The sequence below is a fragment of the Chrysochloris asiatica genome, unplaced genomic scaffold, assembly GCF_000296735.1.
Source record: "Chrysochloris asiatica unplaced genomic scaffold, ChrAsi1.0 scaffold00032, whole genome shotgun sequence".
Classification (NCBI taxonomy): Eukaryota; Metazoa; Chordata; class Mammalia; order Afrosoricida; family Chrysochloridae; genus Chrysochloris; species Chrysochloris asiatica.
In genome coordinates, this window is record NW_006408550.1 from 20,855,574 (window position 1) to 20,871,098 (window position 15,525).

General features: G+C 42.9%; 1 protein-coding gene across 1 annotated transcript; it reads left to right on the forward strand.

Moving 5' to 3' along the window:
• The first annotated feature begins 225 nt into the window (after nt 1-225).
• Nucleotides 226-11,904, forward strand: LMOD2 (leiomodin 2 (cardiac)). Its single transcript, XM_006859336.1, has 3 exons — nt 226-656; nt 9,656-11,005; nt 11,540-11,904. The coding sequence occupies exons 1-3, from the start codon at nt 384-386 to the stop codon at nt 11,564-11,566; spliced, it is 1,650 nt and encodes a 549-aa protein (XP_006859398.1). The 5' UTR covers nt 226-383; the 3' UTR covers nt 11,567-11,904.
• Nucleotides 11,905-15,525: the final 3,621 nt, after the last annotated feature.

Consider the following 15,525-nt stretch of genomic DNA (forward strand, 5'->3'; position numbering starts at 1 on the left):
TCCCCCTGTTTGAAGACATAGTCAGGGGAACCTTGCTGTTCCATCTCGGCACCACTCCCAGGCTGTTCCTGAGCTATCAGCCTCAGCTAAATATGGCCCTGGCCAGCATGTCAACAATCCCCACTAGTTCTGAGACCTCCAACCACCACTGATGTGACATTGTTTGTGTTCAAATATCTGGCTGACGTCTGATGCTTAAAACAGCCTATGCCTTCACCCTTGTCCGCATCGTCACAGCCCCGTATCACCACTCTTAAAAGGTTATCTCAACCACTCCTAGCACCAGTTGCTGGCCAGCCTGCCCACTCACCTCCCTGCCGGCTTCTGGCTGCCTTGAATGCCTGCTTCTTCAAGCTCCTTGTGGGTCTGACAAAGCAGGGACCATGTCTACCTTTGGCTACAGACGAGGACTTAGCAAATATGAGTCCATTGATGAGGATGAACTACTTGCCTCTCTGTCAGCCGAAGAGCTGAAGGAGCTCGAGAGGGAGTTGGAAGACATTGAACCAGATCACAGACTACCAGTGGGGTTAAGACAAAAGAGTCTGACAGAGAAAACTTCCACAGGCACGTTCAGCAGAGAGTCGCTCATGGCCTACTGGGAAAAGGAATCCCAAAAAATCCTGGAGAAGGAGAGGCTGGCCGAGTGTGGAAAGGTAGGCTCTTGGGCTTTTTCCTTGGCTACTCCCACCATCCACCCCAAACTCAACACCTCTGTTTTCTCTAACTCTTCAGTCCTCATTACTTTTCCTTTCTAGAACACTTGCTACTGAAAAATTTATCAGAATAGGATACTCAGGTAACTTCTGTGGCCACATAATAGATCACATTGTGTAAAAATCTTAGCTGGAGTTTTCTGACTAAAAGCAGGGAACATTCCAGGGGAAAATAACTCACAATCAAGGTACAAGTTTTGATATTTTGCTAGATATAAGTCTAATTTGAGCTATAGGTTATAACTCAAATTAGATATAAGTCTAATGATGTGACATATAATGTCTGTTTCTGATGTGGTTTCTCTTTTATTTTTTCCTATAAAGACAAACTTGGAAACTGAGGCTGTTTTGATTGTAATGGGGACTACAGTAAAAATAACTCTTCTTTTTCTCCAACACCAAGAAGTGTGGGGTGGTGAAAAGAACATGGGACTGAGGGTCAGGCGGTCTTTATTTCTAGCCCCCACTCTGCCATTAAATTGTTCAGCCTTGGATAGATAATCACATCTGCAGGATTCTGTTTCCAGTCTGTCTTTATTCACAAATATATTTTTTACTAATACCTACATTGGGGAGAAGAAAACTATTTTGTGCATCTGTTCATGGAGGGAGTTAATCCTGTGTTGCATTTGTAAATCAAGAACTCCTTTTTTTAAATTTTGATCAAAGTTATGGGTCCTCGCCTCAAGAAAGTGTGCATACGGGAACATACACACACCTCTCCCTAGAATTTCAGGATGATAACACATGTCCTGAAACCCATCTGAGGGCTCAGGTTAAGCATAAGTAGTCCCTCCGATTCTACTTTATGGTGGTGATTCTGAAGCCAGGCAATGTGCTTTTATGAGAGTTCAGGTTTACTAAGGTGTCATTCACTGCCTACCAAATGTTACTATGAATTTGCCAAATGAGTCATCGTTTAAAAACTGTGTTCTGTGCGAATAATAATGACAGTAAGATTGGTAATGCAAGAGAGAAACTCCTGAATTCGTAGACGATCCTAAGTTTAGAACAACAGTTTAAAACCTCTTTACTTCAATGGAATCCTCTAAAACCAAAATGGCCTGAAGCCAATGGCAGCCCTTCCATGGTACTAATCCAGACGCTGTTAGATGATCTTGGTGATAGGGCGTGTGGTCCACATTTGCAGCAAGATATGTGTGAGCTTTGTGCATGTCAATCACCGCAGGAAGGGCCACTGGGATGAGGCCAAGGTCTGCCAAGGCCACAGAGGCGGCTTGTATTGGGGAGGACCTGGAGGGGAGGTGTGAAGGAAGGATGTGTATGATAGGACCAGAATTTAGACCAGTCGGTTCCTCCACAATCACATTTTTCAGGGGTCTTTTTTTTTTTTTTTTTTACTGGATTTGGGGATAAATGTCAAAATTGATGCTATGTAGAAAATACGACTTAAAAAAAGTTACTAAAGAATGTCCTTAATAATAAGAACAAAATGGTCTCTGAATACCACAGCCACTGAAACCATCACCCAACAAAAGCATTTTAATGCCACTATGTCATACAGGCAGGGATGTTGGAACCCACCTGACACCTGTCAAAGCCTCCACTGAGCCATGCCCTGGCTTATCTGCTCAATTAGAGAGATGCCCGAGTTGATGAACTGTGATTCCTTTCTCAGCTAGTTAACTTTTTCCCACCACACTTCCCTATTGGTCAGCTGTCTGTAGTCCTGAGGAGCGCTGAAGAGACGCTTGCTAGTGAAGGGTGTAAATCCATTCCCACCACAGGGCAAACACTCAAAGCAGCTAGTTGAGCTGGTTGATTAAGCATGATGAACATCCCAGAGTGGACCAGGGGACGGAGGTGTTTGCTATCAGGCTACCAGCTCTGGGTTTCTTGTTGTTAGTTGCTGTTGAGTCCATTCAAACTCAGTGTCCCCATGTGTGCAAAGCAGCACTGCTTCATAGGGTTTCCAAGGCTGGGACCTTTCCCAAGCAGATTTCTAAGCCTGTCTTCCAAGGTGCTTCTGGATGCATTCTGTTTGCTGCCAACCTTGTAGCTAGTAGTTGAGAGCTTAACCAATGTCGCCACCTATTGGTTCTGTGAAGACTTACGAAATTCATGTTTAATGGCCTTCTGCCCACCTGGGTTCACAGAAACATAGGCGACATTAGCACTTCAAAGGGCAGTAGGGAAGCAAAGGTCTAGCTTCCCTAGTTTGAGTACCCTCTGGACACTGTTACAGATACCAGATGAATTCACTCAATTTCTTGTTTAAGTCTTACCTTGCTGCAGATCAGATACTGAGACTGGGAGAAGCTTAGAAATATATTTAAGGTTAACAGCTTGTAAGTGAAGCTGAAACTCAAACCAAGTTCTGTTGGCACAAAGACCCTGTTCTGAAAATGTCTGCTCCTGACCAGGTGCCTCAACAGCACAGCACACCACCACCAATGGCCCAGACCTACTGAATAAGGAATTCTGGGGGTGGGGCCCTCCAGGTAATTGTGATTCAGGCTGAAGTTAGTCCCTGGGTGGTGCAAAGAGTTATCCAACTTGGCTGTTGACATAAAGGTTCAAGGTTTAAGATTACCCGGAGGCTCCTCAGAAAACAAGCCTGCTGCTCCGCTCCTGAAAATCAGTCACTGAAAACCGAATGGAGCACAGTTCTCCTCTGACTCACATGAGTCACAGGCAACTGGTAAAGAAAAAAATGCCTGAGAACCGCTGAACTGCATCGTAGTTGCTTCGGATTCTAGAGAGGTTTCATGATTTGCTTAAATTCCATCAACTCTTTATGGGAAGAATCAGAACCAGAAGAGAAAACCCATCATGTAATGACACCAGGGAGGTGATCAGGAGAAATGGCTGGCTACCTTCTCCTTGTTGCCTTGTTAATTCCTAGTTTCCCCTGTCCAGTTCCTTGTCTCTCATCCTCATTCTTACAAGTATCAAACTGACTCCAGAGCAGTGGCTGATGGGTAAAAAGGCATCACCTCATCAGTTCCAGCACCAGGAAAATGTACAAAGTAGACCACACTTGAAGTTTACATCCTCCTACCTGGTGTGGTACTGTAGGATAAGCGCTTGACCACAAAGTCAGTTTGAACCAAAAGGTCGGTGGTTCAAACTCACCAGCTGCTCCTTGGAAACCCTATACAGGGTTACTATGACTCAGAGTTGACTTCTAGTGTCCTTTGTCCAGATGTCCCCCAGGAAGGGTGACCAACCACCTCAGACTGTATAGGACTGTCTTAGGGTCTAGAATTATAAAAGCCCTGGTTATGGAAGACCTCTCAGTCTCAGGCAAACTGAGATTGTTGATCACCTTTTGTTCATCCAACCCAATCAGCCTTCTCTCTTTTGCCTTGTCCTGTCTCTGAACTTCTCTTGTTGTTGTTACTGTTGCTAAGTGTCATCAAGGCAACTGCAACTCATAATGGCCTGGTAGAGGGTTTCCTACCATTTCTCCTGACTTGCGATCAGCAGTCCAGTGCTTATTCTACAAAACCACACCAGAACTCCTGATCTGCTGTTAAGACAGATGCATTTAGAGCCATTCAATAAACAGATATTGATTGAGCTCTTAGTATGTGGTAAGCACTGTGCTAAGTGAGTAAAACTGGTCCCTGTCATCACCCAGGTAACAGTTTATTGAGAAAATGACCAGCTTCTTAACTAGGCAAAGTGAAATACCATGGGAACCCACTGCAAGGATAATGGGAGTGAGGCGGTGTGGAAGAAGGTCTTTTATAAGAAGTGCCATTTATATGTTACATGCTAATTTATGAGGCTGGACAAGAGTATCAGATGTAATCTTTGCAAGTCCATCTTTGTGTGTGTGTGTATGATAAATAGATATGGAACAAAGTATCTGATATTTCAACATTCTTCACATGAACAAGTGGCATTGTGTTCACCATGGAGAGCAACATCCATTTAGAAAAGAAAATATCCTCCAGACAGAGCCTAAAGTTCTTTAAAGAACCAGAGGGGCTAGCAATAGAATGGTTACATAAAAGGTCATCTACTTTGGATTTGAGGCAAGCTCTGTTCCTCCAAATACTGAAACAGCTAAACACACACATAAGGCTGAGATAGGCAAGAATTATAAGTATATATACAAAATCCAAACTGCATTGAAGTAATTTACAAACAACAACAATAGCAAGGCTCCAGAATTGTCAGAATTCAACCACCTGAGATGCTTCAACAAACAGTGCAATGTGCTGGAAGTGTTCACTAGTCTATGCCAAGAACTTTGGACGACAACTACCCAGCCAACGGACTCAAAGATACCCATATTTTTGCCCATTCCAAAGAAAGGCTGTCCAACCGAATTCGGAAATTACCAAACAGTATCACCAATATGATGTTATAAAATTTTACTGAATATGATTCAAAAAATGGTTGCAGTAGTACATCAACAGGAATTGCCAGGAATTCCCTAACTAGAAAAACAGCACACAATTTGCACAAAAACTGTGCACAGAAAAAAAACCCTCTCTTATAAAAGCATACAAGAAAAATTTGCACATGGAAAAATGTCCACACAGAAAAATACAAACATAGAAAATTTTCATGTAAAAGGTTGGGTTAGGGTTTGGGTTGGGGTTAGGGTTAGTTTCTGGTTATGGTTTGGGCTTGGGTTAGAATTTATTATTTTGTAATGTTGTGAATATGAGAATTTTTCTATGTGCATAATTTTCTGCATGGGCATTTTTCCATGTGGGTTTGTTTTTTTTTTAATGTGTGTGTGTGTTGTTTGTTTTTTTTCATGCAACCAAGGAATTCAAAACAGATTCAGAAGAGAATGTAGAATGAGAGATATTATTGCTGATGTCAGTTGGATCTTGTCTAAAAGCAGAGACTATCAGAAAGATGTTTAGTTGTATTTTATTGATTATGCAGAGACACTTGACTGTGCGGATCATAAAAAAGCTATGGGTAACGTTGTGAAGAATGGGCCTTTCAGAACACTTAATTGTGCTCCCAAGAAACCTGTACATAGTCCAGTAGGCAACTGTTCCAGCAGAACAAGGAGATACTGCATGTTTTAAAATCAGGAAAGGTAAAATCAAGGTTGTAACCTTTCACCATACCTATTCAATCTGATTTCTGAGCAAATAATCCGAGAAGACGCATTATATGAATAAGAACATGACTTCAGGATTTGAGGAAGACTCATTAACAACTTGAGATATGTAGACTGCACAATCTTGCTTGCTGAAGGCAAAGAGGACTTGAACTTACTGATGAAGAAGAGCGACTACAGCCTTCGGTATGAATTACACCTCAACATAAAGAAAACAAAAATCCTCACAACTGGACCAATAAATATGACAAATGGAGAAAAGATCGATGGTGTCAAGGATTTCATTTTACTTGGATCCCAAATCAAAGCAGTCATGGAAAGAGTAGTCAGGAAATCAAACAACATATTGCACTGGGCAAATCCGCTGCACAAAACCTCTTTAAAGTGTGGGAAAGTAAAGATGTCACTTTGAGGATTAAGATGATCTCATCCAGGCCATGATATTTTCAAACCCTTCATATGCATGCAAACGTTGGACAATGACTAAGGAAGACTGAAGAATGTAGCTGCCTTTAAATTATAGCATGAGTGAAAACTATTGAATGTACTGTAGGTGGCTAGAAGAACAAACCAATCTGTCTTGAAAGAAGTATAGCCAGAGTGCTCCTTAGAAGTAAAGACAATGAGACGTCATCTTAAGTACATTGGACATGTTATAAGGAGGGACCAGCCCCTGGAGAAGGACATCATGCTCAGTAAAGTAGAGGGTCTGTGAAAAAGAGGAGGACTCTGCACAAGATGGACTGACAATGTGGCCGCAACGATTATGAGTATGGTCAGGACCAGGCAGTGTGTCATTCTGTTGGACATAGGGCCACCTGTTATGAATCAGAACTAACTAGTCAGCACCTAACAACATACAAAGAAATTTGAAGTAAGGGCTGTTGTTGCTGTTGTTAAGTGCCACTAAGCTGAGTTGACTCACAGCAACCTTGTATAGGGTTTCCAAGGAGCAACTAGTGGGCTTGAACTGCCAACCTTGTGGTTTGCAGTTCAATACTGATCCTACAGTGCCATACCAGGAGTCCTAGAGTGGGAATATGAGTTAGAAAAGCCTAGTGTGCAATTGTTTACTTCCTCCAATTAAGCCATTTACTTGACTTACGGGTAGAGGAGGCTGTGGGTTAATGCACTGGACAGCAAGGCTGAAGGTTCAGGCTCACCAGCTGCTCCTTGGAAACCTGTACAAGGTCGTTATGCACTTAACTGACTTTACTGCACTTAACTAGAGTCACATTCTTTCCTTCTGTTTGGGGGTGTGATTTGCACTTTCTCTCTTTTCCTCTGTGATTCTTTCCTTGTCTGTGTCTGTCTTTGACTTTCTCTCTCACACACACACACCCACACACAAAGTATCCCTCCGCCTCCTGCTCCTAAAGAACTGAGTATAAATTAAGACCGGACAAGCCATCCTGGAAGTGGCTGACCCCTTCCCAGGCCATCACTTGGTGCCTGCCACTCCAAACAAGTGGATAGGTGGAGGCTATTTTGTGATAGCAACTGGACAAACAAACCTGGAGACCAATGTACTGTTTTCCAAAGCTTGTTCCACATGCCTCAGGCAGCACGAGTCTGGAGGTCAAGAAACCCTGCCAATGTAGAGAAAAAAATCAGTGCTCTGGGCACAGGGGACAGCCCAGGGCTTGGGAGAAGTTGAAAATACAGGTCTAAAAAGATACAGGAGGGCACAGTAGACTTGGTTAGCCATCCCCAGGGGATTATTTTTTTTTACCAGAAAAGATTCAACAAGAAGGGAAACACTTGAGCGTCTCTGTACAGAGTTTTGTAAACAGGAAAGACAAAGATACAATGAAACCGTGCTGCCTGAAAGTCTTTCATAATTGATCCGTGCTAAATAATTTAAGACCATCAGGCTAAAGTAACAACTTTACTACAGGATTTTCTACTGTTCTCTACACATTCCCCATGACAGCTAGAATCTAATAGGTGCCAAGTGTGATGATCTTTCCTACCCGGCCTTCTCAAATAAAAGTTTGTCTCATTGAACCCAGCTCTAGTTTAGGTTTCAAGCTGAGGTGCTGTAAAAGGTGAATGAATTGTTTTCTGTGTAGAACTGGTTTCCCATGTCCCGAGCAGCATTCCTGTTCTCTGGGTCACCCTCTCCTATCAGGGCTAAGCAGGACAACAGCTCTCAGGTGGGCTGGGGTCAGTGAGTCCCTGGCTGCTACCCAGAGACAGAGAAATTCTGGAGGAGCACAAGGCATCGCTGCCTCTGTGTGTGCTCGGGCCAACCAGACAGAATGCACCGGACTTCTCCCACATCTGCCCTGCAAGGCAAATTTGGGGAAGAATGTCTGAACATTATAAAACATAATTCATTAACATGCCAAATATTGTTGTTGTCATTTGTTTGGGATGGAGAAATAAGGACAAAGGGTCATGACAGAAGGAAGGGTTGTTGTTAGGTGCCATCGAGTCGGCTCTGACTCCTGCGATCCTCTGCACATGAGAATGAAACACCGCCTAGTCCAGCACCAGTGTCACAATCGTTGTCCTGCTTGAGCCCACTCCTGCTGCCACTGTGCCAGTCCATTTCTTTTTCGCTGACCCTCCACTTCACCAAACATGATGTCCTTCTCTGGGGATTGGTCCCTCCTGATAATCTGTCCAATGTATGAGACATGAAGTCTCTCCATCCAGGCATCTAAGGAGCACCCTTGGCTGTACTTCTTCCAACACAGATTTGTCTGTTCTTTAGCAGTCCATGGGACTTTCAATATTCTTCTCCAACACCATAACGCAAAGGCCTTATATAGTTGTTTCATTTGTTTGTTTGAAATGGAGAAATAAGCACTGAGGGGGATTACAGAAGGGAAGGGTGGATTTGCTAAATTGTAACTATACCAGGAATTAAATCATTCACAGTAGGTAGTTAGAGTCCTGGCATGGCGCTGTAGGATCAGCACTAGACTGATAACTGTAATGCCAGCAGTTCAAATCTACCAGCTACTCTTCGGAAATCCTTTACAGGGCCACTATGAGTTGGAACTGACACAATGGCACTTAATAGCAACAACAACAAAAAGAGGTAGTTAAAAGCCACACCAATTGTGATCGAATTGATTCCAACCATGGCAACTGCACACGTTTCAGGGTAGACCTGTGCTCCATAGGGTTGGCATGGCTGGGACCTTATTTGAAAGCAGATCACCAGAACTTTCTTCCAAGGTACCTCTTCCGAGCAGGCTGGAACCCATAACCTTTTGGATAGTACCATGTTCAACACCAGGTAGTCAGGACAATGAAAAATTTATCAAGGAGTTTTCCCAAAGCCAAAGTTCTACTGACTTTCTCAAATTGACAAAATTTGGCTATACTTTTAGTCCTTAGCGCAGTAGATTGAATTCTGGATAGTTATAAATTGAAGCTCTGGTGTGGCACTATAGGATAAGTTCTGGGCTGCTAACTATACAAGGTTAGTGATTCAAATTTAGCCAGTTGTGCCTCAGAAACCCTATACGGGGTCACTATGAGTCAGAACTAACTCAACGGCACTTAACAACAACAACATTCTTGAAAATATATTTGGTAGTTCAGTGGTCATATGCTGGGCTGCTAACCTAAAGGCTGGTGGTTTGAACCTACCAGCTGCCATTTTGGAGAAAGATGTAGTGGTCTGTTTCCATTACAGCCTTGGGAATCCTATGGGGCTATTCTATTCTGTCTTATACAGAATTAACTCCACAGTACCTATCAACAACAATAACAGTTTCTAAAACAAAAAGGTGAGCCGAGGAAGCGATTGAAGCATATACAACAATTAATTTTCCCCATGACACACTTTCCTACTGTGCACTACTTGTTTAAAAATTTAAATGTACTTAAAACTAAAAAAGCTAATGTTGTTTACCAAACTCTTTAGGTTGCAGACGAAGACAAAGAGGAGAGCGAGGAAGAACTCATCTTCACTGAAAGTAACAGTGAGGTTTCTGAGGAGGTGTATACAGAAGAGGAGGAGGAGTCCGAAGAGGAAGAGGAAGAAGAGGAGGAAGAAGAAGATAGTCATGAAGAGGAAAGCACCATCGAAAATGCAAAAGGTATCAATGGCACTGTAAATTATGATAGTGTGGATTCAGACAACTCTAAGCCAAAGACATTTAAAAGTCAAATGGAAAACATAAACTTGACCAATGGCCAAAGTAGAAGAAACACAGAGTCTCCTGCTGGAATTCATCCTTGTGGAAACCCTACGGTGATCGAGGATGCTTTGGAAAAGATTAAAAATAACGACCCTGACACCGTAGAAGTCAACTTGAACAACATAGAGAACATCACAACGCAGACTCTCACCCGCTTTGCTGAAGCCCTCAAGAACAACACGGTGGTGAAGACCTTCAGTCTGGCCAACACACACGCTGATGACAGCGCCGCTGTGGCCATTGCGGAAATGCTCAAAGTCAACGAGAACATCACCAGCATCAACGTGGAGTCCAACTTTATCACGGGGAAGGGGATCCTGGCCATGATGAGGGCTCTGCAGCACAACACGGTGCTCACGGAGCTGCGTTTCCACAACCAGAGGCATATCATGGGCAGCCAGGTGGAGATGGAGATCGTAAAGCTGCTGAAGGAAAACACCACACTGCTGCGGCTGGGGTACCATTTTGAGCTCCCAGGACCAAGGATGAGCATGACGAGCATTTTGACGAGGAATATGGATAAACAGAGGCAAAAGCGTATGCAGGAGCAGAAACAGCAAGAGGGTTGTGATGGAGGCGCCAACCTCAGGACCAAAGTCTGGTCAAGAGGAACTCCTGGCTCTTCGCCTTATGCATCTCCCAGGCACTCTCCCTGGTCATCCCCCAAACTGTCCAAGAAAGTCCAAAGTGTGAGAAGCCGGCCTCTCTCGCCAGTGGCCACACCTCCTCCTCCTCCTCCTCCTCCTCCTCCCCCTCCTCCCCCACAAGCCCTGGCACCTCCTCCCCCTCCTCCTCCTCCTCCACTCCCAGAGACAAAGTTAATCACCAGAAACATCGCAGAAGTGATCAAGCAGCAGGAGAATGCTCAGCGGGCACTACAAAATGGACAGAAAAAGAAAAAAGGGAAAAAGGTGAAGAAACAGCCAAATATCCTAAAGGAAATAAAAAATTCCCTGAGGTCCGTGCAAGAGAAGAAAGTGGAAGACAGTTCCCGACCTTCCACTCCACAGAGATCCGTCCATGACAACCTCATGGAAGCTATCCGGGGAAGCAGCATCAGCCGGCTGAAGCGGGTGAGTACCCCGAGAGCAGACGCTCCGGCATAGACTTAGGAAACAATGTCCATGTCATGATGGTACCAACATACCCTCTCACCATTTTAATCAATATTTCCAATAGTTTATTATGTGCGGGTCAACATACCCAGTGCAAATGCTGGGAGCATGCACAGAAGTGGGACTTGTCCGTTTGAGAAGATGCATCTAGACCATCTTCTTAGCAAATTCGTCCTGGGAGAGCCATGCCCCCTTTTGGCAACACCACCATATAAAAAAATCCAATTTCCCTAATAAGAAAATCAGGCCTTATAACCTACATCCTCAAAAGATTCATCACCTGTCCAAAAGCTTAACCACAGAGTTGCAAATGATTCTAAAGCCTAATATGTAACATAAGAGTTAACTAAAGTGTTCTCAGATGATACGGCCAAAAGGACACTATTACTCTGAGTTGCCTTCAAGTTGATTCCCACTCAAGGATACCCTGCAGGTCCTTTTCATTTTGTCATTTGTGTTGTTTTACTGAAAGAAAATCCCCTATTTTTGTAGGTGGAGGTTCCAGAAGCACTTCGATAAAAACACGATCTTTAGAAGAGGATACAGAATTGTTCTGTGGTATCAAAGTAAAATGCATTGTGAGATGTTTCTAAAATACCTCCTCCAATTTGAAATGGCCTCTGACTTTAAAAAGTAGCCTCACCTATTAGTCCCAGAGAGAATTTAAAGAAAGAAATAGCATGTTTCTTTTGTAAATATGAAAATAAACTTCTTTTTTATGTCATGAGATTTGTATTGGCAAGAAGTAGTTTATTCAAAGATTTTCTTCATATCTCTGGATGCATTGGTAACTCTGAACTGTAATGAGATAACTAGCTGTGCTGTTGTGTTTGCAATCCCAATACATTTGGATTCAATCCCCACCCCCTTTTTTTTAAAAATCAAACTAATATTTTTCTGTGAGTTGATGCTCACATCTGTCAGGTGTGTATTTAACATTGCTGAATATTAAAAGATTACATTCTCACCCAAAAAGGGCTTGGGTTCTTAGCACTGTCCTTTCTTTGCTTCCTTATGTCCAAGAAAATCTGATCAGATCTCTTTCTAAATTTTAAAAATCTGGAACGTTTCAAAGGCTCTTTTGTAGTGAGATAAAAGGATGGAAAAGAGCTCCAGTTGTACCTGCTGCTACCATGCTGCTACAATCCTGGATGCATTGATATTAGACCAGGACACCAGCTGACACTCCTAAATTCACGTAAGTCTGATAGGTACCCAGAAGTCAACTTAATTATTTATTTGGAAAGTCCATATTTTATGGAACGGGGAAAGAATGTTAAAACTAGGAGGTTTCTTGGTGGAAGGAAGTAAATACCAGCTAACGGCATGCTAGAAGATAAAAAAGCACACCACCCCCCCAACACACACACAAACAACAAACACCCAGTTACCATCAAGTAAATTCAAATGTGTGGAGACCCTGGACTGTGAACCAATAGGTCAGGAGTTCAAAGTCACCAGCTGCTCCTCAGAAACACTATACAGGATCACTATTAGATTGACTCAAATTCAGCTCGATGGCACTTAACAACAACCACATATGCATTGGGGTTTTCGATAGGTGATTTTTTAGAAGTAGATCATCAGTGCTTTCTTCTAAAGTGGACCCGAACCTCCAACCTTTCAGTTAGCAGCCAAGCTCATGAAGTATTTCCACCAACCAGGGACTCCCTGAATTCAGAACTGCCTTTGACTAATGTCAAAGATTCCCCTTGAATTCTCCTAGGAAAAGCCTTAGTCCAGTGGGTCTCAGCCTCTTTGGACACTAGCTAGCATCCACAACATTCACCTGTGGACATACGCACGTACATACGCAAGACCCAGCCACCACTTCACTCTCTCCACCATCACTCAAGGGAGAAGGTCTAACTTCAATACGAGATTACCTTCCTCTGTTGACAAAGACTATCAATATCCGAGAAAGTCCTTTGTATTAACTATGATTAGTGACACATCTTTTGTGTCCTAAAACTCACGCCAGCGGTCGTGACGTCTTCTTCTGGGCCACCCATTCAATGTTCATGTGCTTCATGTACAGAGCTTTGGATTACTTACAATCAAAGTGCTTACGTTTCACTAGAACATCTCTCTAAAAAACCTCTCAGGTCAGCTTCTTTTAGTCTGTTTCTATTGTTCAACCGTTTTCTTATTTTATGCAGACAACTGATACACTCACCTGAAGAGGGTTCTAGAGGTCCAAGGCGGTGTGCAGGGAGGGAACTGACATGATTTGAACTCTTACAATATACCAGACACTTCAGCCAAGTTGTGTTATGTAAATTTCATAACAACTTTAAAAAGGTTCCATTCCCAATTTATAGATGAGGAAATGAAGACTTCAAGAAGTAAAAAGTTGCAGGTAAAGTGGGTATCTATGATTATAAGTCCATTCTCCTTCCAGAACACTGTCCCTCTTGGCCTCCAACCAAACTCAAACCTTCCAAAGTCTCCCCATTCTTAGAACAACTGTGATTTCAAATTCCTTCGTATGACTGCTTTATTTTTACTACCTCTTCACTTTGGTGTCTGTTACCATGCTCATTACTGCTGCTCAAAGAAACTCAAGGAAAACTCTAGGGTTTTAACAGCCTTTTTTAAGTGGTTGCACTCACGAATTTGTGTGCGTGTGCATGGTGTGGGGGGGCGGGTAGAACAGGGGCAAAAGACTTCCAACTCCATTATGATGAGGCAAGGGGGAGATGTCTGTCTATAAATGGGGTCATTAATAAAAACCATGCAGAAACTCAGGAAGGGCTTATGTGACAGTCCTCACACCCAGTGAAGGGTAAGACTGGCACCAACATTGCCAGGAGCAGAGAGGGCTGGGGAGATTGGTGGGAGCTCTCACCTGAAGTGAGTGATTGAAAGGCAAATAGTCCCGCCTCTGCATTTTAAAACAGGAGCACTGGTGGGTAGTAGTTTCAGCATTGGACTGTTAACCACAGGTTGGTAGTTTAAACCCACCAGCTGCTATAAAAGAAAAACATGAGGTTTCTGTTCCTGTAAAGATCATTATTGTGGTTAAGTGCCCTTGAGTTGGTTCCTACTCATAGTGTCCGTGTATAGGGTTTCAGAAGCTATACATCATGTTTCTTCCTTGAAGTGACCTTGTGGCTCACAGTCCTGTGTTTATCCTCAGAAGCCCTATGGGACCATTCTACGGTGTACTGTAGGGTCCCTGTGAGTCTGAATCAACTCAATGGGAGTGGTTTTTGTTATTTTGTTTTTTTGCATTTTAAAAGGTTGCCTCATGGGAAGAGAACTGCATGCACTCACTAGACACTTAAGACCATTCAAATGAAGACCCTCCCACTCAATTTACAAGAGAAAATATTATAAATCTCATGACATGGTCAGATACTAAGTGGGCATATTTGCCATCAAGAAAAAACATTTGTATTGAATGTAAAACTGATGATCTGACCTGTAAACTTTCACTCAATCCAGGTTTTTTAAACCTTAAAAAAAAAAAAAAAGCAAAGGGAAGAAAAAACATTTGCTCATGGTGAGCACATATTATGTTAGGATGTAGTATAATAAATATGCAAGGGATTAGATTGATTCTTATTTAGCTCAGGACAAGGATCGTAGTTCATCTTCCCCGAACACTCAGAGAGCTGGTATGAAAACTAATTAGTTCATCTGTTCATCTTTATAAAAGAGCTTTCAGATCACTGGGAGACATGCCATCCAAGCCCAGATGAAGTGTTTAGGCTATGATTTATAGGTTTCTACTAATCTCCTAAAGTACACCTCATCCTGGTTTGAAATGGGGCCAGGATGTTGAGTTTCACTCTGACATCCAGCCTGTAGCTATGGGGTATTTAATAACGGGTTGTCAGCAGAATTGTGATTTCATACATGCCCTGAGCTCGTTGCTAGAAGTGAGTGAAAGGAAGAAGTAATATGCTGAATTGCTTATACCAAGTAGCACCAAACCCTGGGCTAAGTCAATCTGTTCTTGGAAAGACCTCATTAATGACTTCACTTCATGACAAAGTTAAAACAGTCTTGTCTTTGTTTTTCCGAGACTCTGAAGGTGGAGTTTTATTCCCAGCAATCACCAAATACCATGGTATAAAAGACCAAGAATTGAAATAAGAGTTATAAACTCAGAAAGCAACTTTCCTGTACTTAACAACTTGTGTGAATATTTTCGGAGGGCCTAAATGGTCCAGCGAGTCTTCCAGGCACTGAGGGTACACAATGAAAAGAAGGAGGCAAAACTCAAAACTCCTGCCTAAAGGAACATATTCCATACCATTCTGTCACTGTTGTGGTTGTGAAGAGCTGTCAAGTCGGTGTCCACTGACCTTGCATGCGGTGCAGTGCCTTCTGCTACAGGCTGCAAAGACCAACTCAAATGAGAAAGTATCCTCTGCTTGAAAGTACTGGGAATCCTGAGAGGCAGTCCTTTCAGAATGTGAGGAAAGAGCTGCGTTAAAGGCAGGTAGAAGATCCTATGGGAGTCCTGGTGT

What these genes read in the sequence shown, in the direction of transcription:
- LMOD2 (XM_006859336.1), top strand. Translation starts at nt 384, where the DNA reads ATGTCTACCTTTGGCTACAGACGAGGACTTAGCAAATATGAGTCCATT. An exon ending in GGCTGGCCGAGTGTGGAAAG is followed by an intron (nt 657 to 9,655) that starts GTAGGCTCTTGG and finishes CAAACTCTTTAG; the next exon opens with GTTGCAGACGAAGACAAAGA. An exon ending in GCATCAGCCGGCTGAAGCGG is followed by an intron (nt 11,006 to 11,539) that starts GTGAGTACCCCG and finishes CTATTTTTGTAG; the next exon opens with GTGGAGGTTCCAGAAGCACT.